We start from the raw sequence: 25,240 nt of genomic DNA, 5'->3' as shown, positions 1-25,240 counted from the left end.
TTGAGGGATTCCATTAATACGAAGTATGGTGAAGCTATTGGAGTTACTGTCTTCTGAACACAGGGAGCTTGAGTTGCTCAAAACCTACAACTATGAGATGACAGAGCCAGGGTGCTGATGCTTAGTGTTTCACTCTGGGGAATAGTGCTTCTTTTATTAAGCCACACGTGGGGGCTTTTATAGATTTGCAAAAGGTTTGTTCTTAAATAAGAGATACAAATGGAGATTTTTATCTTTGCATCAGACAACCCAGTAATTGATTGCAAATATTGCCGGGTTGATATTTTACACTGTTTAAGAGACTTTGAGGGGTCAATTCTGGGTTCTAATCCCGGTTGTTCACTTGTGTAGTTCCCAAAGGTAAACTTACTTTGCTCCATTTCCTTATTTATAAAATGAGGCTAATGCTCTAAAGATGAAAATGAGGTACCAATTTCTTTAAAGCCTGCAACCCAGAGCAAGGCATGTAGCAGTCAGTTACTAAATGGTGACCCTTTGTTAGTGAAAATTCTTCAAGGGTTCTCCATGCAGTTCTGATTTAAAGCTTCATGGAACTTAAATTCTCATGGGAGAGATAAACAAGATGAGTAACTGAAATTTATGGATACAAGTGATACGTGCTAAAGAGAAAGAACAGAGAGGGGAGAAACAAAATATTGGGGAGGAGTTAAAATTTTAGGGATACTGAAGAAGTATCTGATACTGAAGAAGACCTCAACAAGAAGGGGACTCTTGAATGAACACCCGAAGAAAAATAAGATGTAGATGTCTAAGGGAAGAGCACGTCAGCAGATGGGAGCAGCAGTTGCAAAGGCCCTGAGGCAGGCAGGAGGGTACATGATGTATACAAGAAAGTGCATGGAAAGGGTGGTGTGGCTGGAGTAGGATAAGGGATAGAATAGCAGCAGGTCAGAGATAGCAGAGGGCCAATGGCAGATCACGTAGGGCCTTGAAGGTCATAGTAAGGATGTTCGGGAGCTTGAGCAGAGGAGCAACATGATCAGATTTACATTTTAAAAGAGTCCCCTGGCCTCTGAGAAATAGACTAGAGTGGGAGGGTAGTCAACATAGACAGAAGCATGGAGACCAGTTGAGAGACTAACATAATAAGCCAGAGCATTACAATATCCACCTTACTGGAGTAATTATGATGTGTTCTGCTGTTGAGATGCAGGAGGTTTTTTCCTGTGCCCCTTGCTGTGTTTATAAATACTAGGAGGAATAGGAGTCAGATTGTTCTGGAAGTCATTACTGTCCTGGCTTTAATTTTTCTTCAGTACGTTTAAGCACTGCATAATAGTCACATTTATATATAACGTTATTCTGTGCTGTGCTTGGGAAATTTTCTTGCAAATGAAGGGATCACTTTATAGAACAGATTACCTTTGAAAGTTGTCATACTGGAGCTATCCCTGGTGATTATCCCATGGCAGCAAGACTAAACCGAAGGACTGTTTCATTGTGATCAGTTGTCAGTCCTGATGCTGTCAGACAACTAAAAGCAAAGTAGGTTACTGGGGCTGATGAGCACCACTGAGATGCACACAGACTGTGAGACAGTGCTTCATTCACCATCTCCCTTGGTAGATGTCGCATGGAAAAGGGAACCCTCTCTGCAGGATGTCACCCTGCTATTTATCCTCCACGAAGCTGCGGCTTTACTTTTCTCACTGTTAGGATGTGCTTCCCATGGCCTTCAAAGCTTGTGCCATATTTCAGGATTACCTGAAAAATTACTTCTCTGTGTACATCAGAAAATTGGAGTAACCCAGTTTACTAGGTAGAGGCTCAGTCTTCAGTGTCCTGAAACTTTCATGAAATTCTTGTATAAATTTAGTTTTAATTTACTTTGTATGCGTATGTGTGGGTCTGTGTCTTAAGGGTAGAGAATATATAAGTCAAATTTAACAGGAATGTTACAAGTGTGAAAAGGCTGGAAGTAATGTATTTATATCACTCTGGCTTAGCTACTGCTGCTGACCCCAAAATTCCTTTGATTGTCTTTCAAGGATCTGTAGGAGTTGTAACCATTTTCCCAGAAGTGGATTAAACATGAATGGATATGGTATAATTTAGTACCATAATCAGATGTCAGTAACATATGCTCATCATGTTGACTATATTTATTTGTCAGTTTAATTACAAATATTATTTCACATTTTCCTTTGGTGGGAAAGAAACTTGAATATCATTTTACATGTTTTATGCATCAGGAATATAAAGTCAACAATAGAGATGTTTAATTATGATTTATATCATTTATTTCCACAACACCTTTATTATTGGTAGTGTTTTTTCAATAAAAGAAAAAATTGGGTACTTTGTCAATTCATGATTTTGCTTTCCTAAAGTCACGTTTTATGACCATTACCTTCATTTCCATGATATTTGTCATAGACATTTTTACAGATACCAGAGGTCTTAAGAGTAGCTCTTTGGGGGGTTTCAGGAGGTAAACCTATGGCAAAGGAAACTTTAGTGTTCAGGAATAGCCTGGAGATCACCTGACCAACAAGGATAGAGTGAATGGACTCCAGTCTTCAGATTATTAGTCTAGACCCTGTCCCCAACACCAAACCATTTCTGTTGGCTCTTCTGCAGTCTTTTTCAAATTTGTGGAGGGCTGGTAGTTGTAGAATAAAAACAGATATTTTGTAATAAGATGAATCCAATAGTAATAAGCAGTGGTGACAGTGTTCTTCTAAGTGAGTGAAATTTCTAACTGACACATTTCTATAAATTTCTTACCAGTGTCCTCTTAGAAACTTGCGTTAAATCCAGAAAGATATCAATGCCTGCCTTTTAAAGATAGATGAATCCTCACAAACATGATGTTGAATGAAAGAAGTAAGTTACAAAAGAGAATGTACACCATGGTTCCCTTTGGTCGAATATAGGCAAACAAAGCTATGGTATTAGAAGTGAGGAGGGTAGCCCCCTTTGTGGTTTGGGGAGGGAAGTGTTGAACTGACTTGGGTGCTGGTGACACAGATACTCCTGGGGAACCTTGGAAAAGTAAAACTCTTTTAAATGCCTTATTTTCACAGGTGGAAGTTAGTTGAAATGCTTTCAACTCTAAGAGCCATTCTTAGACATTTATTGTGTTATTGCCATTTCCCAGCAAAAGCCAGCTACCCTTATTTGGTCATCGTTGTTTGTGAGCACACTGTATTTCTTTGGAGGTCTTGGATCTGCTCTGTCGAAGAACCAGCTGCTCAGCAGCCACGTGAAGTCGATCAGAAAGTGCTTGCCAGGGGCGCCTGGGTGGCTCAGTGGGTTAAGCCGCTGCCTTCGGCTCGGGTCATGATCTCAGGGTCCTGGGATCAAGTCCCGCATCGGGCTCTCTGCTCAGCAGGGATCCTGCTTCCCTCTCTCTCTCTCTGCCTGCCTCTCTGTCTACTTGTGATCTCTCTCTGTCAAATAAAAAAATAAAAATCTTTAAAAAAAAAAAAAAAGGAAGTGCTTGCCAGCTTTCTTGCTTATGCTTTTTAAGATGGTTTGGGAAGAAAAAGATGGAAGACGGGCTCCCCAGTTAGGATGTTAGTCTGTATCAAAACAGACCCTGCCAGAAATGTTTTCATGGAATTCTGATAAGGCTCAAAGCAGAGAGCTTCAGTCAGCTTCTTAGAATTTAACAATTTCACACTGATTTTTTTCATATAAATGGTTTCAGAAGAGCACACACAGTTGAGTAACAATAGCCTTATGATTTCAGAAGTGTTCCTTGAAGTCAGTGCCTAAAAGAAATAAGATTGAGAAATAGAGATTACTGTGAGCAAATAAAATTTTAATAAAAATGAAAACCGATGGCCACAGCCATGATGTTTCTCTAGGCTTCTTGTGGTAAATGAAATCCATAAGCTTTCTGACCACAGTAAGTATAGGAAAAGCAGGAAGAACTGAAAAGATATTGTGGGTCAGCAAAACCTTTTGCAGTCCTCATGGTTTAGAGACTAAGGCCACTGTGTAAATCGTTTATATGTAACTGGTCAAGCTCAAGGTGAAGAACAGTTTTCTTGCAAACCATTGCTTCTTTCTTAAACGTGACCTTTTTGTTTGGTTGCTTTAAATCAGTTAAAAAAAATTTTTTTTTAAATAAGAAACGTGTTTTTAAATGTTTCTGCCAGCTGTTTACACGCTATACCTCTTCTTCCTTTTCCCCCTGTAGTGTTCTATTTCTTCATCAGAAGAAGAAAGACTTATTTCCATCAGGAGACCTAAAACGCCAACCTCAAGTGACTTCTCTGACCTTAATACTCAAACAAATTGGACTAAGTCACTTCCCTTGCCAACACCAGAAGAGAAGATGCGACAGCAAGCCCAGACGGTCCAGGCTGATGTGGTTCCCATTAACATAACTGGTATGCTTTGCTATGCAGATAGGTTTCTAAACGCACTTGGGCTTTTGTTTGTTAACATGCTCTTAGCATCTCATTTATAAATCAGCGGTAAATAGCTGTACTCTGGCTTCCTGCTCTTTGTTTAGTGAAAGGAATATTAAAACTTGTGCGTGCATATGAAATATTTCTTGCTTGTTAGAACACTGTGTTACCAAAGGTTGATACCATGCAATTCATCAAAAGTGTGTGTGTGGTTTTTTTTCATTGAATTACTTAAAATATCTTACTTTAAATATTTTATTTGAGAACATCTTCTAAACATGGTCCTGGGTAAGAAAACAATGACATGTTTCCCTTCTAAAGGGTTGTTTTATATAGTATTTATAGAAGTGAAGAAATAACAGTTTTGTGATATTTCTAAATGATACATTTTCTTACCTTTTTGTCTTAAGTAGAAAAAGGGAAAAATTGCTTAAAATAATATCAAGTGAATTAACAATTTTAAAGTTAATAGGATGGCAAAATTATATTTTGATTCCCATAAATTTGAATTCTGCACTCTTCAAATAAAAATCGATTCCTTCTGAATATAAAATTTTTAGAATATGTTATATTAAGTTGGAATATGAATATTGCCAAATATGAAATTCAAGTTCTTTTAGAATATTATGCTTAGATTTTAATCATCTGTGATATTTAAGGGGACAAATAACAAGGTACATAAAGCTCAAAGGCAATATTTCACAAACTTAGAGGAGTTGTTAAAAGATTAAAAGTCAAAATTTTCCTGCTTTATCAGTTCCAGAGCTCACAAAGATTGGTCAGTGGTTTTGGCGGGAGGGTGTACTAAATATAAAATAGATGTGTTAAGAGTTAACATTGGATAGGGTGTTCAAATGAAACAGATTATTAATAATCATCATTGATTATCAGTCCTTACAGAGCAAGATCTATAGGGTAGACCCCCAAAAAACAGGTGACCGGTAAGGATGAATTTTCATAAAAAATTAGGATGAAAACCCATAGCACCCTTGCTGTACTTCTGAAGGTACCACTGTGGATCACTGTTAGAAAGGTTTTTACATTTTGATAGTTATTGCAGATTTTGTAAAAACCTTATAGACATTTAAAACTTCCACTTAGAATAAAAATGACATCTATTTTGAATCCCAGAGAAATTTAGTAAATAAGTGCATGAATTATTTTAAATTCCATGTACATTTTTCCATACCTATTGTACTTAAGCCTAAAGAAATACCATAGTATTTTATTCCATTTTTCTTAGCAACTAACATTGTTGATCTTTCCGAATGTGATTCTCAGGCACCTAGGTCATATCTTTTTAAGATTATTTTTCAAAGTAGCTGTGTTTCAGAAATAAAGTGTGTTTATTGCTTGGTGGAATATGTGGACACATATTTTCTGTAAGAAAATGCATTACATTATTTGATTAAATGCAGCAGAAACATAATTACATTATATATGACTAAATGCCTCAGCAGTAGTATTATAAGATAATATTGTGCTATGAAATATGACAGTCCTTAATGGAATTAGGATAAATGTATTATCCTGAGATTAGGAAATTTAAAACAGTAACAATAGCTTCAGAAATAAAGAATTATTTGCAATGAAATGCATTGTAAAAACAGTAAACAGTGCTATATCTTTGAGCTCTAATTCTCTCCTGTTGATGACGTAAGTGGATATGAAGTACATAGAATTTAAAAGGAGTCGTTCAGATATCACAGAGGAAAGGTGAATGACAATAAAGAAGTGAGCAGTATGAGTTATGTCAAAATGCAGTTGACTTTTGCGTGTTAACATTTTCCAAAATGTAATAATTAAATATAGTACCTAATTATGTATTTCTGGATCCAAGTGTTCACATATGTACACTTACATTTCATGAAGAGATGCTTTTTTTCATATTCTGATATAAAGAAGTATTGTATTTAAATTTTTCACTTTCAGCAGTCAAATTGACATAGGTGTTATATAGCTTCTGCTACTTAAATGTTGTATTTCTGAAGCCCTAGAAGACTTTTGAAACTAAAATGTAGCTTCCCGTAGGGAACTGTCATATGTTCATTTATTTGGATGAACATTGACCGTCTAGTTTGATTTTCAGTCAGGTTCGGCGGGGGAAGAAATGTCGATAAATATACTGTTTCCCATGCAGAGTGAAGCCGGCCAGGCATAGAGGTAGAACATTAGCACAATGAGCTGCCGGCCGGAAAATCAATTTAATCCCTTTAGTCATAGTCCTGTAGGGACTCATCATTTTCTAGGAGTTGAAGAGAAAAAAGTGTTTCAAATGAAATGTATCTATGCGTAGGTTTCATATTCTGCCATGTGGGATAATAAGCTTCCACCTGGAAGATAAATAGAGGGGTAAACATGCTTCAGCGGTTTTGACAAACTGGCTTTGTACTAATGTCTGAGTTAGCTATGTTTATTTCTAAGTAGTAACCATGACTAAGGCTGTTTTTCAATGAAAGGGAGGGACTTAGTTCCTCTCAGCAAGTATTTATTAAATACCTACTTTGTGTCTGAGTGACACAGGGGGTGCTAAGGTATGTGAGTCATGATTCCTACCCTCAAGAAATGTTTAGTCCACCAGGAGGGACAGACCTTTTAGGTCCTGATGCAAGATGGAGAGTTTGGTGCCTTTAACGGCATAGATCTTCGATGTCCATTCTCACGGTTTGTTTCTTAATTTCCTTGGAGTTTGGATGCCTTATCTTTTGGTTTTTTAGGAAGCAAAACTAGAGGGTAAATGAAACTATCAATGTTTTGTCTGTTCTTAATGCCTTGATACAAGGAAATTGTTTTCCTCTGCCGTAGGAACTCATGGACCACGGAAGTCCTGACTTGCCCCTTATGAGCACCATGTATGCTCTCGTAGTGATGCAGTTATCACAGCGTTGGCTCCTTCTGGTGTCTCACTGTCTTCTCTCAGTCCTTTCTGGTTTTCTCCATTAGGAACAAAGTTGCAGGCATTTTCAAAGTTGCCAGTATTTATTTAAGTTTGTTGCTTCCTGGGTGAACTGCGTTTTGATTGTTCAGATCTTTTATCTTCTCTTTAGATAAGTTTCTATTTGCAGTTTATTCCTATTTAAATAGAGGGTACACTGTACCACTATGAATGTGCATCAGTATTGCTAAAAAGAGTAAATGTTTTCATACTTATTTTTTACAACATAAGAGTGATGGAAGTGTATAATTTGTGTACCTAATATATTTTTTAAAATCTCTTTTTGAGGAGAATAACCATTTAACAAAGACAGTGGTATAGAAGTTTATTTAATTAAACTGGCAAATAATTTAAAGCAGACCAATCAGTAACTGATACTGTATTATTTTATGGTTTCCCATTGGTGTGTTAATCACACAAGCTCACGATGTAGAGATAAAAAAAAGTCCTGTTGATATGGCATTCTAGGTTTGATTGCAAAATTACGGGAAATGTCTGAATTAAGATCAATTGTAAAAGGTGATTATAAAACAGAGAAAGCAATTCAGCTTTAACAACAGCAGTGCTACTGGGTCTCATTGTGGTAAAAGTACTTGATCATTGTAAGGCTTTTTATTGGTCGTGATAGTTGTATCTCACACCATAGCAATAACCACAGCCTGTCCAAATTGTCAGCCTTCCTGACTGAAAGAAAAAGCTCTTCATCCAGAAATCCTTGATAAGTTATTTGTATCATTCCAGAGGACAAGACATAAGACAAGAGATAACCAAAACCCAATATGCCCACTGCCATCTCACGTACGCTGATTTAAGAGAGATTCAGTGACCAGAGGGCCTATGTAAAACACTTCCAAATGAGCCATTTTTTTAAAATAACACAGAATCACTCTTCAAGTGTGTTATTAACAGATTGGCCCTTGTTACCCCAGCATGTCTGCAAATGAGATCAAGGTGTTTCCTTTGGAAGGACACACACCTGGAAATGAAAAAAAAAAAAAAGCCTTATGATGATAATGTGCTTTCCTTCCTTTTTTTGTCCTTCAGCATTCATCCATCATCATATGACTGGCTAACATCATTATTAATACCTTCTTATCATTTTACAACCAGCTTCTGGAAGAAAGTGCATGGTGTCGGCTTGCTTGAAAATAACATTGCTTTGCTTGTTCTACTACTCTATATTAGGGGAGAATTTCGATCGCCAGGCCAGCCTTCGGCGGTCTCTAATTTACACAGACACTCTGGTAAGACGACCGAAGAAAGTCAAAAGGAGAAAGACTATTACAGGAATCCCTGACAGCATACAGAAGGAGCTAGGTATGGCTCATCAGAACTGTATTCTGTTGCCCCTGGTTACTGCTCAGCATTACACGCTAACCTCGTTACCATGCTTATGAGATCAATACATTCTGATAGCCGTGTGGTGTCCCCAGAGGGACAGCTTCTCCTCCTGAGTGAGGCAGTGGGTGCAGGTCTTCACATCCCATGCAGATGATTTGTTGAATTTGGAGAAGGGAACAGGAAGAGCTTACATGAAAACTGTTAACTGGGATGATGGAAATGTACAGTCATGTCCTCATCTCTGTGAACCTTGCACACCGGGTATTTCCACAATGAAATTTACCTTTCATTTCGATCTTAAGTTTTCATAAAACTGAAAACTCATTCTAGGACTTCAAATTATGAATATAGACTCACTAGTCATACTGACAGCGTTGGTGGCATTTTGTCACCCAAGAGACAGTGGTGGGGGATATTTAGTAAATTCCAGTACACTAGAAGCAGTCATTTGTGTTGGATAGTGCCTTAGGAGAGCTTCCAACCAAACAATTTCATAGGTTTCTGGTCAGTATTTTCCAACCTGTGATAAAAACAGAGAAAAGACACCTTCCCCTTTTGGGGGGGGGCTAGTGGAAAGGGTTATTTACTTCATAATTCATGTATTCAAATTATTTCTGCTTATCTTTATATATACTTCGGATAATCCTATCCTTCTATATTCACTTCCTCTCTCTGGTTTTTATTGGGCCCATTTGGGAATGTCTACAGAGGCAGCAGAGAGCATGCTGGGTAAGGGGCAGGTGCTCTGACACCACGCTGCGTGGATTTGAACCCTGCCCCTGCCACTTACTCTCTGGGTGGCCTCAAGCTGATTACTTGACCTCTCAGAGTCTCCTTCTGCATTCAAGTAGTGTGGGTGCTGATGCTAACAGGGCGTATGTCACAGGGTGGCTTGAGGAATTCATGAACTTAGACAGGTGAAGCACTTGGTGCCTGGTGCTATATGTTCACTATATGTTAGCATGAGAGCTGCTTTGATAATTACTGTTGAGAACTTAATACTACCTATTTTGAAATTTGCCTCTTTCTCTTCAGCCTGCCTGTGGAGTGATTTCCTTATAGTTACTTTCACCTGATGTGTTTACTTTCATTTACTATTGAAGTTTATAGTCTAGAAACTCAGAATAATTATTTCTGAACGTGCCCAGGAGTCTTTGAGTCAAAATGAGCTTATCCTCACCATGGTGATCTGTCTGTTACAGCACTTTGAGGTGGCATTGCAGCTGCCGACATTGTTCCTGTGCCTTTTTTCTCAACACCCCTGCTTAAATGCCTTGTATTAGCGACAGAAGGCTCTTCTCTACCTGGTATTCCCTCTTACTGCCGCCCAGTTCTGCAGTACGTACGCTCCACCTTCCAGACTGAAGCCACAGTGGGACAAGAATAGTGATGCTTTACTTTTGCTCTAGGTAGTTCCAGCGACCCAGATGGCATACAGGTGCCCATCTTATTTCATAATACAGGGTTTTATCACAAACAGAGGCAAGACCGCATCCATAGGATTTATGAAATTTGTCTTTGGTTCATGACGCTGCATCTGCTTCCAGATCTGGGCCAGTCCTGCCCATTCTTTCAAACTCTTTATTTTTTTTTTTTCTCTCCTTTAGGTGACAGATAACTAATGTAAGAAACTAGTACGTACTCATATGTTCAGTAGATGCTTAATGGGCTAATATCTTACAGCACTCAGGTAACATTTGTATTTTAAATGGTCTTTCAGGGGATGTTCTTTAACCTAAAGAGTGACTTTAAAAAGATGGACCCTTTGTAAGATAACAAGGTTGATGTTTTGAGGTAGTCTATATGCTAGTGGCTGTACTACCAAATAGGTAGGTTTTGGATGGCTTTGTGCAAAGAGTGTAAGAACAGTTAGGCCCAGGTAAAGAGATATATACACACAAGTATTCAACATGAATTCTCTCTCTCTCTATGCCCCTCAGCTCTCTACATGTATATATATAATATGATTTCTAGAACCTCAGAGATAGGAATTTTTATCACTTTTATTACCAAACAAACCAGTATGGAGCCAGTAACTTAGTTGCCTCTTTGACCTTGCTAGAATGATCTCATCAGCTAGGTAAATCATGTCTTCTGTAATTTTATTTTTAAAATCAATGATTGAGTCCCCAGGGCCCATGTTCATTTCTCTTTTGCATGTAATATAGAAACACCAGTAATGCTGGAGGAAAGAAAATAGCTTTCCCCATATCATTGCATTGTGATTGCCAAGGAAGAGACAGTTGATGTCATTTCATAGTCAATGACGTGACCTGGATCCTAGCTGGTGGTCATCTGGGACAGTTGTATCTAAGTTAGAGCTACTTTAAGAAAAAGAAAAGAAAAGAAAAGAAAAAGAAAGAAGGGAAAAGAAAAAGACAACAATTTTAGTTTTATAGAGAGGCTAGTTGGAAGGATTAATAGAGTAAGGGAAAATAACATTTAAATACAGTAACATTCAACAGAAAATTTGGGTCATACATTTTTCTTAATTTTATGACTTCTGGGTGATCTTGCTTGTTCTCCCCAATATTTTGTACTTGTTAAGTTATCTGGTGGTTCAAAGCTTTGTACTACCTAACTAATGATTCTCAAAAACAAACACTTAGTATTTTCTGTAAAAATTAGACTTTTCTAGATATAAAATGGAGGGAATTTGTCAAACAAATGAGATAAAAAGAGAAATGATTATCAAAAAAAAAAAAAAAAGGACATTCACTAAGAAAGATACTTTCTATTCACTAGAACTTGCCCAAGTTGTTGGGAATTTGGATTTTTAAAAAAATCTAACCAGAGATTTTTTAAAAATCTAACTAGAGAGTTGATTGTGCTTAATTCTATGTGCTTTTCACTTCAAAATCCATAAATAATGGACTCTAGAGGTGAGCCACTTAATAATGCTAAGTCAAGGTATGATATTTATTGTTTCAAGCAGTTTATGGCTTATAATTTGTTGCCTTCCATAATTTTTTTTACTCTTATTAAATGTACATAGAAATGTACTTGAACAGCCCCTCGTGAGTTTTCATCTTCTAGAATGAGATAGGATCATTTTGTTGTTATATAATTATATTTGGTTACTGAATAATTTGGATACTTCTAGAACAGTACTTCTTCCCCAAGCAGAAAAAGCTTCATTTAAAGGAATCCCCTTCTTGGGGTATCTGGGTGGCTCAGGCAGTGAAGCTTCTGCCTTTGGCTCAGGTCATGATCACAGGGTTCCTGGATCTCACCTAGCGGGGGGCTCCCTGCTCCGCAAGGAGTCTGCTTGTCCCTCTCCCCCTGCTCACGCTTCCCCCACCCCTTTCTTTCTCTCTCTCTGTCAAATAAATAACTAAAATCTTTATATAAAATAAAAGGAATCCCTTCTGAATAATTATTGATAGTTTGTACTAAGAACATAAGATCAGACACAACTTTTTTAAAAATCCACATATTAAACCTTAAATTAACTAACCTGTAGATATCTGTCTTCATTGTCAATGTCTTCATTGATTACTTGTTTTTAAAAAATTGGATATCCCTTGTAGTATTATGTAATAAGTAAGAAATATATATAATTATTTCTTCACATTATATTTTATAATTAGATACATCCTATTAAGAGTTTTAACAACACCTCAGAGGTCTATATTTGTTTGCACATCTCTTTTCATAGTCTCTTTCTGTTATTTAATTCTGGTCAAGATCCATTTATTTGTGTCCTTTAATATGTGACACTTTTTGTACTATGAAAATATTAGAGGCTCTGTTCTGGGAATGGAACTTCAGTGATCCCTATGATCGATGATATATGAGTTATTTTTTACGTATATTTTTAAAGGTCTTCAGAAAAAAATCATTATTTTTGTTTTTTGTTTTTGTTTTAAAGATTTTATTTATTTGACAGACACAGATCACAAGTAGGCAGAGAGGCAGGCAGGGCGGGGTGGGGGGGCTCAATCCTGGGACTCCAGGATCATGACCTAAGCTGAAGGCAGAAGCTTTAACCCACTGAGCCACCCAGGCGCCCCAAGAAAAAAAATCATTATTTTAATAAGAAAGTTGTGCTGGGCCGTAGATGGTGGACAAATTGCTATATTTCCATTTTCAGGAGCCTAGAATGGTTTCATGTTCAAAATCGTTAACTGAGAGAGAATCAGTATATTGTTTGTGGCTCTTACAGATAGTTCAAAATCTACCACTGATCTCATGCAAAAACGACTGCAATTTTGAAAGAAAAAGTTAGTAAAATCCATTGTTGAATGGAATAAGGTATCTTGAGTATTTGGAATCAAACTGGTGCAAACTGATACAGCCAAACTAGTCAATTTCCCCCTTCAGAAATCCCAAGTGGCAAAAACTTTATCTTTTGTTTTCTTTCCTCAAAGTGGACTTTTCTCCTCCTCCTGCCCACTGCCCACTTCCTCTCTTTCTAGGGAAGAACCTTATGTGTATGTGTATGTATCTGTCTGTCTTCAGTGAGTGTGCCTGGCAGAGGGTAGGGGAAGGAAATAGATGCTCTCTGCTTAAAGATACAGGTATGAAAATATTCTCCATCATCACAAGTGAGGGAACAGGCACTTTATGCTTTATTCCTCATAGGGTGACATCTCCTTTGTGGTTCATACAAGAACGTTGCTGCCATATTTGTAATATCCTTTGCTGTTCAGATGAGCAAAGCGTTTTATAGCCAGCCAGGGACAGTGGTTAATTCACGTGGGATAGGGAGGGAGTTCCCAGGAATCCCATCACCACCAGCGTCCTCACCCAAGTGAGCCGAGATGCAGGCAAGTACTCAGCTTGCATTGCTCAGCAAAACCCCTGCTGGAGATTTTTTTTAAGTTTTTGAAACAATGTAGAAAAAAACTGGTTATACTGTTATTTTTCAAGATTTAATGTATCCTAATGGTTACTATGCATGAATTGATTTTTTTTTTTTTTCCCCTCTCTCTCCACTTTGGCTAAGTTGTCAGTTTATGGTTTTTTTGTTTGTTTGTTTGTTTTTTGTTTTTTTTTTTTTTTAAAGATGCTGTTCCATTCTAGGTAGCTTGAAATCAAACTGTTACCTACACTTTAGGGTTGTTTTTGTTTTTGTTTCTCATCCATTTCCCTCAGTTTGGCCCTCTTGATGCCTTTTTTTTTTTCTTTTCTTTTCTTTAAATATACCTACTCTCAGTTTGGTTGTAAAGCTCCAAGAAATGAGTAACTATAATTTGAGGAAATGCTCACTGGCTCAGTTCCTGCTGCTTTCCCCCACCGGAACACAACAGATTGCTTCTGGAGTTTGAATGTCACTGACAGACACATGACAGTGGTGTAAGATGGATAATGGAATGGTTGAAACACAGATGGGCCTGTAAATCACTTTTCCTTAGGATTTCCTTCTGACATAAAAAATTAATGTAATTAACACTGTTCTCTACCGACATCCCTTGTAAATAGTGTCTCTGTAGCCTCCTGTTGAACCGTTCCATTCATCTGTCTTTGGGAAAGATGGTCACAGCTTGACAAGACGCCCTGCACAGTAACCTGGTGGGTGACAGGCCACCTTGAAATCTTTACTAAAAGGGCGTTCTTTGAGAAGTAGATCTTCCAACAGGCACTCAGCCTTGATCTCAAAGAGAGTAACTGAGAATTCCATATGTAGCCCTTAGTCTGTAGGAGGATTTGAAGTACAAATCAAGAGACATACATGAAATTCCTAATAAAGGTTTTTACTTTAGGAGCTGTCAGTAACTAAACTCTCACTCTGGTGCCTGCAGGAGAAAAGAAACTAGATCAAGTAGAAAATATATATATATTTTTAAATACAACAGGGTAAGAAGGGGAGGAGGGTACAGGTGATGAACTAAGATATTTTTAGATAACAAGCCTCTTTCTGCTTTATCTCCAGCATCAGGCACGGGCCAAGATGATGTTGGGGGTCACTCAGTGTACACCCCAGACCACTACTCTACACTAGGAAGGCTTGATAGCTCTCAGTCTGCGGGACAGCGCTCAGAAACCAGGGACTCCAGCTGTCAGACTGAGGAAGTGAAAGTTGTACCACCTTCTATGAGAAGAATCAGGGCACAGAAGGGGCAAGGCATTGCTGCCCAGATGAGCCACTTCTCAGGCTCCTCTGGGAACATGTCTGTGTTGAGTGATTCTGCGGGCATTGTATTCCCTTCCCGCCTCAACAGTGATGCTGGTTTCCACAGTCTCCCACGTTCTGGGGCGAGGGCGAGTGTTCAGTCCCTGGAGCCACGGCTGGGTGCCCTGGGCCCCACAGAAGACCTGGATGGCCCTTACGCCTACCACAGCAATCACCCACAAGATGATGAAAACTTAGGACATTTAGGAGGAGCCTCAATGACTGGAATGTTTTTGAGGCCCAAGTCCCAGGCGCTGAGGCCTTTTGAGAATGTAATCAGCCCAGCATGTGTGGTCTCTCCTCACGCCACCTACTCCACCAGCATCATCCCAAATGCCACACTCTCTTCCTCCTCGGAGATTATTATTATTCATACTGCTCAGAGTTCAGGACAGCTGGACAGCAAAATTACCAGCTCCTCTTCGTACACAAAGATAAAATCCAGAGACCACCTCCTCTCCAGGCATGCTAGTAAGGAGGACCATCAGCCTCCCAGTGGGAACTGGACAGAGGGTCACCCCAGCATTCTTTCACAGGCCTTAGATCCTCATTCCCCCGGTGCAACCACACTGTTGTCGCTCTGTGACTCAGCGGTCTCTCTAAATACTCCAGAACATCAGGAGAATGGATCCCAAGCCATGAGCTATAACTGTAAAAACCACCTGAGCTCTCCAGCCCATGCCCAGGACGTGGATGGCAAGAGTGAGTCCAGTTACTCAGGAGGTACGGGGCCCGGCAGCTCTGAGCCCTGGGAATACAGTGCCTCTGGTAACGGGCAGGCATCCCCACTGAAGGCACATGGGGCGATTCCTGGCTACTCCACTCCCGGGAGTAATGTGAGCAGCTGCAGTTTGGACCAGACATCCACCAAAGATGATGCCAGGTCCCTGTATTCAGAGGAGCACGATGGCTACTACACGTCTATGCAGCCTGACCCAGGACGCAGATCTGGAAACCAGAACAGTTGCGATGGCTTTGGGAACCCCAGGCACAGTGTGGTCAACGTGTTTGATGGGAGAGCTCAGAAAAACCAAGGGGACCGGTCACATTTCCATGACAAGTCTCTCTCGCGGAATATCTCTCTGAAAAAAGCGAAGAAGCCGCCTCTGCCACCCTCGAGGACGGACTCCCTGCGCAGGATTCCCAAGAAGGGCGTCCAGTCAAACGGGCAGGCGCTGAACGAGAGCCTGATCGCCTCCCTCCAGCACTCGCTGCAGCTGAACCTCCCGGGCAAGGGCGGCAGCTCACCCTCGCAGAGCCCCTGCAGTGACTTCGAAGAGCCTTGGCTGCCTCGCTCCCGCAGCCAGAGCACGGTGAGCGGGGGCAGCAGCATGACCTCGGCCACCACCCCCAACGTCTACTCCCTGTGCGGGGCGACGCCGTCGCAGAGCGACACGAGCAGCGTCAAGTCCGAGTACACGGACCCTTGGGGTTACTACATTGACTACACCGGCATGCAGGAAGACCCTGGGCACGCCGGCGGGGGCTGCTCGGCCGGCAGCAGGGCGCCGGCAGGGAACGGGCCAGTCCACCATGTTCACGACGGAGCCAGGACCGTGATGCCCCAAGTGCCTGGTGGCTCCGTCAAACCAAAGATCACATCGCCGGAGAAATCCCACAGGGTCACTTCTCCGTCCAGTGGGTATTCCAGCCAGTCCAACACACCCACAGCACTCACCCCAGTGCCTGTGTTTTTAAAGTCAGCGTCACCAGCAAACGGGAAGGGGAAGACCAAGCCCAAGGTGCCAGAAAGGAAGTCCTCTCTGATATCTTCAATCTCCATCTCCTCCTCGTCCACGTCTCTGTCTTCCAACACTTCCACGGAAGGGGGCGGGACCATGAAGAAGCTGGATTCGGTGCTGGCGTCTCCCCCTGCCGCTGCCCCTCTTCCTTCTCTTCCCTCACCCTGTCCTGCGGACAAGCCTCCTTTCCTTCCTCCTCCCCCGCCTTTAGCGGATTCCCCCAACGGCTCTCTGCCTCAGTCTCCCCTCTTCCCCCCTCCGCCGCCAGAAGTGCTCACTCCCTTCTCTCCCCCCACCAGCGCGTGCTTTCCTCCTCCCCCCAGGGCACTTAGCCCCCTTACTCTGGGTGCCCCTGCTTCCCTGCCGCCTGCCCCCGCTTCTGGACCCTCCTCAGCTCCCCCGCCTGCCCCACCCCTTGACCCCAAATGGATGAAAGATGCCAGGCCTTCTTTGAAAAAATCTGGCCAGTCAGAATGCTCCCGGGAGGCCTTCCGGCAGCCTCCTAACAAGGAGGAGGGCAGCAGACCCCCCATGCCCCTGATAACCACTGAAGCGTTGCAGATGGTACAGTTGAGGCCCGTGAAAAAGAACTCAGGAACCGAGCAAGCACTGTTATATGAACAAGTATCTCAGGAAAAACTAACTCCGGTTGTTCCCCAGTATCATTTAAAGCCATCTGCTTTCATGAAATCCCGAAATAGCATAAATGAAATGGAGAGTGAAAGCCAGCCTGCCTCCGTGACAAGCTCGCCGCCGACTCCTGCCAAGAGCTTGAGTCAGGGTCACCAGGACAGTGCAGCCGAGCGTGGCCTCCCGAGCCGCAGCCCGGGCAGCGCTGAGGAGTCCGAGGCTGGCCCGGACCCCAGGGCCGCCCCGCTGCAGGAGCCCCCCGGCCCTTCACCCAGCAGGAAGCCGCCCCCCATTTCCAAGAAGCCCAAACTGTTCCTCGTGGTGCCGCCTCCGCAGAGAGATTTCACAGCGGAGCCCGCGGAGAACGTGAGCGGAGCATCACCCAGCCCCACGAGGGGAGAGGCAACAGAGAGTTGTAGAGCCAGGGCTGGTGCTGAGGAGACGGGCTCTGGCAGCTTGGTTCTCGAGGGAGGAGCCGCAGGATCCGCGTCCCCGGACAGAGTGAAAGCCAATGTCCCCATGGTGCAGCCCGATGTCTCGCCAGCCCCAACGCGGGAGGAGCCAGGTGCCGAGAACCGTGCAGACGGTGGAGGCAGCGTGGAGAGCTGCCTGTCGCTCCAGGACGGAGGGCGTGAGTATGCTTTTCTCTCTCCTTCCCCTTGGACCATATGCAGCCCTTGTAGAAGAGAAGCCTAGTGTGTGTCCCCGGGAAAGCCAGCAGCATGTGGGCTGCCGGTGCCGCCACACACTCAGGTTACCAACTAGGCATTTTAAGAAATTAAAAAAAAAAAAAAAAAAAAAAAATGGAGATCTCAGGGTATTTATTGCTTCCTGAACATCAGAAAATAGAGGGGTAGGGTGGTCTGCAGCAGACAGGGTATTAAATAGCAAGGAGTAGTAGTCTCCCTTCTGGAGAGCTGCAGAGAAATGTTACAACAAGATTTAAGACACATTCAGTAGCAGTTCTAGACTTAACAGAAAAGAATGAGCTCTGGCTCTCCTGATCAGAATGGAAGATCAAAATGACAGACCCCACTGCCTGCCTGTCCTGTGGTCCTCTGTTGGCAGGAATGGCAGGGACAGCATATTGGGAAGCCTGGCTGAAGACTGAAATTCAAGTCACTTGTGCTTCCTGTGCTTGCTTCTTCTAGCTGGGGTGCCAGAGCCTGACACAGCTGGTTCTTCCTCCGAAGCCGGTGACTTCCTTAGGGAAGAAGGGAGTGATGAGGTGATGACCCCCAGTAGACCCCGGACCACAGAAGACCTTTTTGCAGCCATTCACAGGTATCTAAAACTCCTTCCTCTTAATTTTGATCTTTACGAGTCTACCTTTCTAAATGCTTCCTCACTTTGTCTTCCTTGAGTGTTTTCCTGTCACCCATTAGCTCGATCATTTATTTTTGGTGTGTTTTCTGTATTCTTATTTCCTCTGACTCCAATTTCTGTTTTACTTTGTTCCACTGATTTTTATGATGATATGGGGGACAGAGACTCCATGTGGTGCCTTCTGCTCGGCATTGCGCTTGCTGGCAAGACATGCAATGTGTCAGTCATATGACAGAGTATTTACAAGAATTGGATTAGAGCAATGGGTAGTCCAGTCCAGGATGAACGAGGCTGTTTTGTGGACATAAGCTACACAGACCAGCTCCACAGGACTTCTTTCCTAAGGGTGTGTTGTGTTTTGTTTTGTTTTGTTTTTAAAATTATTTTTGTGTTACAGAAATTTCAGGATTTTTTAGTGCAGTTGTCTTGGCTACTTAAATGTTTCAATACAAGAGTACAATCTTTTCAAAGCAGAGTGGAAGGAATTAAAGTTGTTATTGTATACTGTTAGTGCCATCTACTGGCACGAGAAATTGTTGGGTTTAAAAAAAAAATGTAGAGTAAATTTTTCAAAATAACTGCCTGAACTGTTGTTATACTTTTTACATGTGGTCGCCTTAGAGAGTGAGTATAATTTAGCACGAAAACTATATACTGCCTTTTTTCTGGTTGTAAACAGCCTGTACTCCCAACAGTGTCGTTGTAGGGATTGATAAGGTTGTACATGTTGCAAGTACTTTGAAACACAATGCTGTATAAACCCTTTGCTTCCTTCTCGACTTCTTTGCCGCAGTATTTTCAGATAATTCTTATGAATGTCCTTCTGCCGCCAAGGCCTTACACAGCACTGAATGGAGGTCCCTTTTCTTCTTCCGGAGACAAAGATGCCCATAGAGTCATTTGATTCTCTTTGTAAATTACCTTGTGTCAGGACTGTTTTCCCTTCTTGGAATTTAACTGAAAAGGCTATTGTGTGAGATGAAAAACATAGGACTGTCCTGATTTGAAATTCCCCGTGCAGCATATAAATATCTAACTTGGAGGGGAGCGGTGGAACCAAGCGAGGGAGTTAGGTGTTTGTCAAGAATTTTGTTCTTTACCTCTTGACTCTAGTATTGATACAATATCCCCAAAGACCCTAAAGACTGCCTCTTCAACATCGTCTTTCTGACTGGTATCTTTGATCTCATTAGAAATCAATGAGGTAAATGGTACATACTCATCCTGTCTGATGGCTGAGTAAAATTAAAGAGGGCACGTGATATGATGAGCACTGGGTGTTATATTCAACGGATGAATCATTGAACATTGTATCAAAAACTAATGATGTACTATATCCTGGCTAATTGAATTAAATTTAAAAAAATCAGACAATCCAATCGGAAAAAAGAAATAAAGAGGTAGCTGCTTATGAAACTGTTTCTCAGAACAGTGAAATGAAAATGCTACATGCTTTGAAGCCAACTTTAGTGGCATTTCTAGAAGTTTATACAGATGTTTCTAACTCTCACCGTGCTAGACCCATAATAAGCACTTAATAAATATTTTCTGAATTAAATGAAACCGATTAGAATTTAACTCTTAGGAATTCTTCCAAGACTCGACGTCTTTCATTTAGTCTGGAATGCACTGGGTTGCTGAACACGTAGGCATATAGATTTATAGTAGCGGTCCCCAGAGAAGACGTGTTGCTGATGGCTCTGTCTACTAACTACTTGGTCTCAGTGAGGAACCCAACTGTTGTGGGGCCAAGTTACTATGTGCTTTTCCAAAAAATATGCCAAAGTTCGCATCCATATTTTACTTTGGGAAGCTTCTTAAGGCACCAAGAAATCTGTGGTTTCTCCTACTAGTGAATTCTATCTACTGCAGACGTGGAAATCTGCCAGTCTCTATTATTCTGCGTACACATGGTAGAAATAAAGGCCAAGTAGGGTATGGATCACAAAGAAAGCAAGGACACCTGCTCATTTCTGTTTTAGCATCGATAATGTATTAGCAGACATAGGAAAAATCCATCTGAAGTCTGATTTTTAGGGCTTAATTTTATATTTGTCAGCACTAAGCTAATAATTTAAAAGAAGGAGTATCTCAACTGTACCACAGCCTTCAGATTTTATAATGCAAATTAATTCACTTCAGATTTAAAGCCAGATGGAAAATGTGGAACACCAGTTGAGGTGTGAAATTTTTATATTTATTGAAGTAATTAGTTTTCAAGCCCATGTTAACTGTTTGAGCACTTTTTATAGCCCTCTTTAGAAATACACACACAGTGTATGTGTGCGTGTGTATATACACATGTATACATACGTTTATGCCGAGAATTCACAGAATTCATATGTTTAGATTTAATTCTCATTTTCGGGCCGCAGCTGCTCTTGAGAAACAACAAAACTTTTATAAATTCCCATTTCCTATCTTAATTTGAAGTCCACAGTTAAAGGCCATAACTTGAATCAGGGGTAGCCAGGGGCTTGATGTGTGGGTCTTAGCACACCCTCACCTTTTAAAACCCAAACAAGAACTTAGGCTCCAAAGTGGTCCCTGCAAGGATCCGGTGAACAGAGCTGCCCTTGAGAAGGAGCCACTAGAGGTCGTGAGGTCACGTGCTGCAGGCGGGGAGATACTGCATCGAGTCCTCGTTCTTGGAGAAGGCTGTGTGGCTTCGCTCTTTGGCCTTAGTTACCTTCTCTGGTCAGACGGGTTGAAGTCATTTCCAGCTCTGAGATGCTGAGACGTTATTTCTGTTGGCTGGTCAGGAATGTGTGCCAGAGCGCCGCTCTCTGCTGACAGCGGAGCAGGGCCATTGACCTAAAGTATCAGAGGCCCAGCTCTACAGCCTCCAAGGGGCCGGTGCCATGTCAGCTCTGGCTGCCCTTCACACTTTGTTTTTAGCCTTCGCCACTTCCTGTCTTCCACTTTGGGGGCTTCCTTTTGGCCAGAAGCATGGAGAGGACCCAGGGAGCACCAAGCCCCCAGCAGCCTGCAGGGCCCATCCTCTCCAGTGTCTGGTTGTGCAGGCCTGGTCAGACAGCACAGAAGCCTGGCCTGGTGGCAGGGCGGAAGAGCTGGAGTTCCCTGAATGACAGTTTGGTGAAGCACATCCTTCATGCCCGACACTCCATAGCTGTTACTTGCACTCATCTTTATTGGTAAAGCGTGAGCTCTCCACTGTTTATTTCCCCTTCCAGGTAGGAAACTGAGTCAGAAACTTAAACTTGCCCAAGGTCACAGAGCAAGGTAACTTGAGTGTGGGATTTAACCCAGGTCTCTGTGACTCTGGGGTTCTTTAGCTCACTGAAGCCTCACAGACCTGTGAGGTTAGTATCCTCACCCCCATTTTGCAAGTACGAAAGCGAAGTTGCAGCATAGATGAGTAGCTTGCCCAAGGTGCCACAGCTGGAAGTGCTCAAATTCAGTTCTTTATCTGTATATACAATAGCATCCTCTTTATCTTTCCCTGCTGCATATGCTGGAATTTTATAGCAAACAAAGAGGTAATACCCGTGTCTTTATTTGACTAAATGTACCAAGTTTCCTTAAAGCACCTGCACTTAGCTGAGAGATTCCTTGCAGACTGAGTTGTTCTTAGGAAGACACCAGCAAGGGGCCCCTTGGCTCATCTGCTTTATTACCCCTGACTCACTCTTGGTACAAGACACATGGAACAGTGAGGTTCTTAGAGACTGAAGACAAGAAGCACCTCCAGGAAACATTTTACTTGTCCCTACCGGCCCCTCCTCTTTCACATTATCCCCACATTCCTCAGATTTTCTTGATTGGTGGGAGGTTGTCTGAAACCAGTCAGGCAACAGAATGTGGTGTGGAAGGTTCACCCTTGTTTTCTGGAAAACGGGATTTTGAGAAGTTGACATAGGGTCCAGTAAGAGCCAAGGAAGACGGGTTTTATATCAGACTCTAGAATGACTAATAATGCAGAGTTGTAGAGTCATTCTAGAACCTGAAGGTGGGGGTTTACCTCAAGGTAGGCAATATTTTGGGGGTTGGCTTACCCATTAGCCCTGTTCAAGGGCTAAGGTCAAACAAGAAAAGAAAGAGTAGAGAAAAGGGTGGTTGGCACTGAAATGCCCTCAAGATCAGTCCAGTATAGTAGAGTTACATAAAAATGGCAATTGTTCGTAACTTTTGAAGTGATCCTCACCAAAATAAGTTAGTAATCATGTCTGAGATGTGTTTCAAAATAATCCAGTGAGGGTAGAGATGAAAGAAAGATGGCCATAAGTTAATCATCCACCATAGCGGGGTCAGGGCTCACGTGATAATACAATGAACTATTAAAGTAACTCTTCACAAATGGTGATGTGAGTATGCAGTGAGCAGCGTGGTTGTGACTGATGTCCCATGGTCCCCTGGGAGTTAACCTTCATCTTAATGTCATTAAATCTCAGATCCAAGAGGAAAGTCCTCGGCCGCAAAGATTCAGATGACGATCACTCCCGGAACCATTCTCCTTCCCCTCCAGTGACACCCACCGGTGCTGCCCCCAGCCTGGCGTCCCCAAAACAAGTGGGGTCAATTCAGAGAAGCGTCCGTAAAAGCAGCACCAGCAGTGACAACTTCAAAGCTCTGCTGCTGAAAAAGGGGAGTCGCTCAGACACCAGTGCCCGCATGTCTGCAGCCGAGATGCTAAAGAACACAGACCCCAGATTCCAGAGGTCAAGGTCAGAGCCTTCGCCAGACACCCCCGAGAGCCCATCCAGCTGCTCCCCAAGCAAGAACAGAAGGGCCCAGGAGGAGTGGGCCAAGAACGAAGGCTTGATGCCTCGGAGTCTGTCCTTTTCCGGCCCCCGGTACGGCCGCAGTCGGACCCCACCTTCTGCCGCCAGCAGCAGGTTCAGCGTGCGGAACCGGATCCAGAGCAGCCCCATGACCGTTATCTCGGAAGGCGAAGGGGAGGCCCTGGAGCCGGTAGACAACAGGGCGCGTTGGGCCCTGGGCATGGCCAGGGGGTGTTCCCTGGATGGACTGGTAGGGGGTGAAACGGACCGGGGCAGCCTGCTCTGTGGTGGGGAGCCCACCGCCTCCCTGCAGACACAGGGTCCCAGCCCCACAGATGGGCCGGTCCGTGCCGAGGGCGCAGATCCAGCAGAACAGAGTGGAGGTCCTCTTCGGGAAGAGAGCTAGGGACGAGAGCCTGACTCTCCCAAGTAATGCGAGGGAGGCGTGCAACATGTGGCTCTAGGAAAGCCCGGCACACAGGTACCCTTCCCTGCCTGGCCTGCGGATCCCACTCAGCGTTCGCGCCGTTTCTGCCCTGGGCCCCAGCACGGAAGAAGAGCATCACATAGGACTCACTTGGCACTTGCCCTGTGGCTTAAAAGCAAGTAGAAGCTTAACTTCTTAAAGTGCTTCCTGGGGAAGACTTTTTTTTTTTTTTTTTGCAAAATGCTGGGTGTTTGTATGGAGGGGGGTGTGTGTGTGCATTTTGAACACTTTACATGTTTAAAAAAATACACACATATAGCATGTACAGAGTAGGAGAAGGAAACACAGTTAAGCTGGGTAGAGGAATGGAGGCTTTCTGGACTAGGTGGTAAGAATCGCTTTAAAAGTATCACGTTGTCAGAAATTAGTGAGTTCCTGAAGAAGGGAGTGAGAGAAGCGTTCCTTCTAAGAAAGAGGGGGCCTGTGCGTGGGTGCCCCTGCAGAGGACACATGGCAGTGCAGGCCCCAGTGTGCTTTCCATGTGAGCCATGTATGTCATGATGAACCCAAAACGATGGGAAAGGGCTAACGGACTAATGGGTTCAGGTACTTTTTTCTTGGGGGGCGGGGTGGGGGACTTTGTTTCCTTTTCGTGAAATTGGCAAACACGTGGAGGGGACATGCTATAACTCGGAGCCAGCTGCTGGTGCAGACATAGACTCCCAGCTCTCAGCCTGACTTTGAGACACGTGGGTCCTTCTGTACTGAATTCCCTCCTTGAGGAGCAGTAGAGGCCTCCTTGAGACTAGCAGTGAGATGGGCATATGCGGGAAGGGTGAGCGAGGAGGGGGTACGTGAGACACTGCTGAAAGCGGTTTCCTGCTTAGTCAATAAAACTATTTTTCAGAATTAAATTAGAAAACTTGCACTACAGAACTGTGGGTGGAGATTTTCCTTTTACAACTGTTTGTACCAGAGTTTAAACTTCCATTTGGCAATTTCTTACCATTTGAAATGTCAGCATTTGCTAACTTTTGGATATCCTTTTGGTTACACCAAAGAAAAAGGTATGGCTATTTTTCCTTGAACTGCCTACAGTATCATGTCCTCATTTGGAAAGGTTTATGAGAATCGATATATTACCTTACTTTGAAGAAAATGCTGAATAGCTCTTGTTAGTCAAATAAACTAATACAAATTGGCAGGGCTTGGCTATTAATTAGCCCTGGAAATGAGTTTTTAGATTAAAAAGATTTTTTGCATCATTTGGTTTGTGAGTTTTTATATATTTTATAAGGAATTGAGTTGGCTAATTACCTTCTAATCTTCTCCAGTTAGAATTTTAATACTTTTAGGCATGGGAGAAAAGTGTGTAAAGTATTTATTTTTATGTCCTATTCTTGTGACCTCCTTTCCCTATTCCTTCCCAACTGACGTGGACTTGGACTCCTGTATTTGTTGGCTAAATAAAATAAGTCTTGTCTTCTTCATTCGAAGGACCTAAGAGGACAGTACTGAGATTCTTGACCTACGTACAATGCAGCTGCCAGTGGTCATTTTTTTTTGGTATAAAAATATCATCGATAAGTTGGACTATATA

The 25,240-nt window shown here is 42.5% G+C and overlaps 1 protein-coding gene across 3 annotated transcripts in view; it reads left to right on the top strand.

The window, feature by feature from the left end:
- LOC111147811 (NHS like 1) overlaps positions 1-23,846 on the top strand; it is a 130,441-nt gene extending 106,595 nt beyond the window's left edge. The window contains exons 4-8 of one of the 3 annotated variants that reach the window (XM_022504056.1): positions 4,169-4,361; positions 8,503-8,634; positions 14,534-17,776; positions 18,297-18,429; positions 22,884-23,846. In XM_022504056.1, coding sequence (XP_022359764.1) covers positions 4,169-4,361; positions 8,503-8,634; positions 14,534-17,776; positions 18,297-18,429; positions 22,884-23,619 — 4,437 coding nt within the window. In that variant the 3' untranslated portion in view covers positions 23,620-23,846. The remainder of the gene's footprint in view (positions 1-4,168; positions 4,362-8,502; positions 8,635-14,533; positions 17,777-18,296; positions 18,430-22,883) is intronic. The other 2 variants (XM_022504058.1, XM_022504057.1) reach the window with 2 other exon arrangements.
- The last annotated feature ends 1,394 nt before the right edge of the window (positions 23,847-25,240 follow it).

This window comes from Enhydra lutris, unplaced genomic scaffold (genome assembly GCF_002288905.1).
Source record: "Enhydra lutris kenyoni isolate GAN:26980312 unplaced genomic scaffold, ASM228890v2 scaffoldscaffold17, whole genome shotgun sequence".
Lineage (NCBI taxonomy): Eukaryota > Metazoa > Chordata > Mammalia > Carnivora > Mustelidae > Enhydra > Enhydra lutris.
Note: the sequence above shows the minus strand (reverse complement) of the source record. Positions and strands in the feature narration are given on the sequence as shown.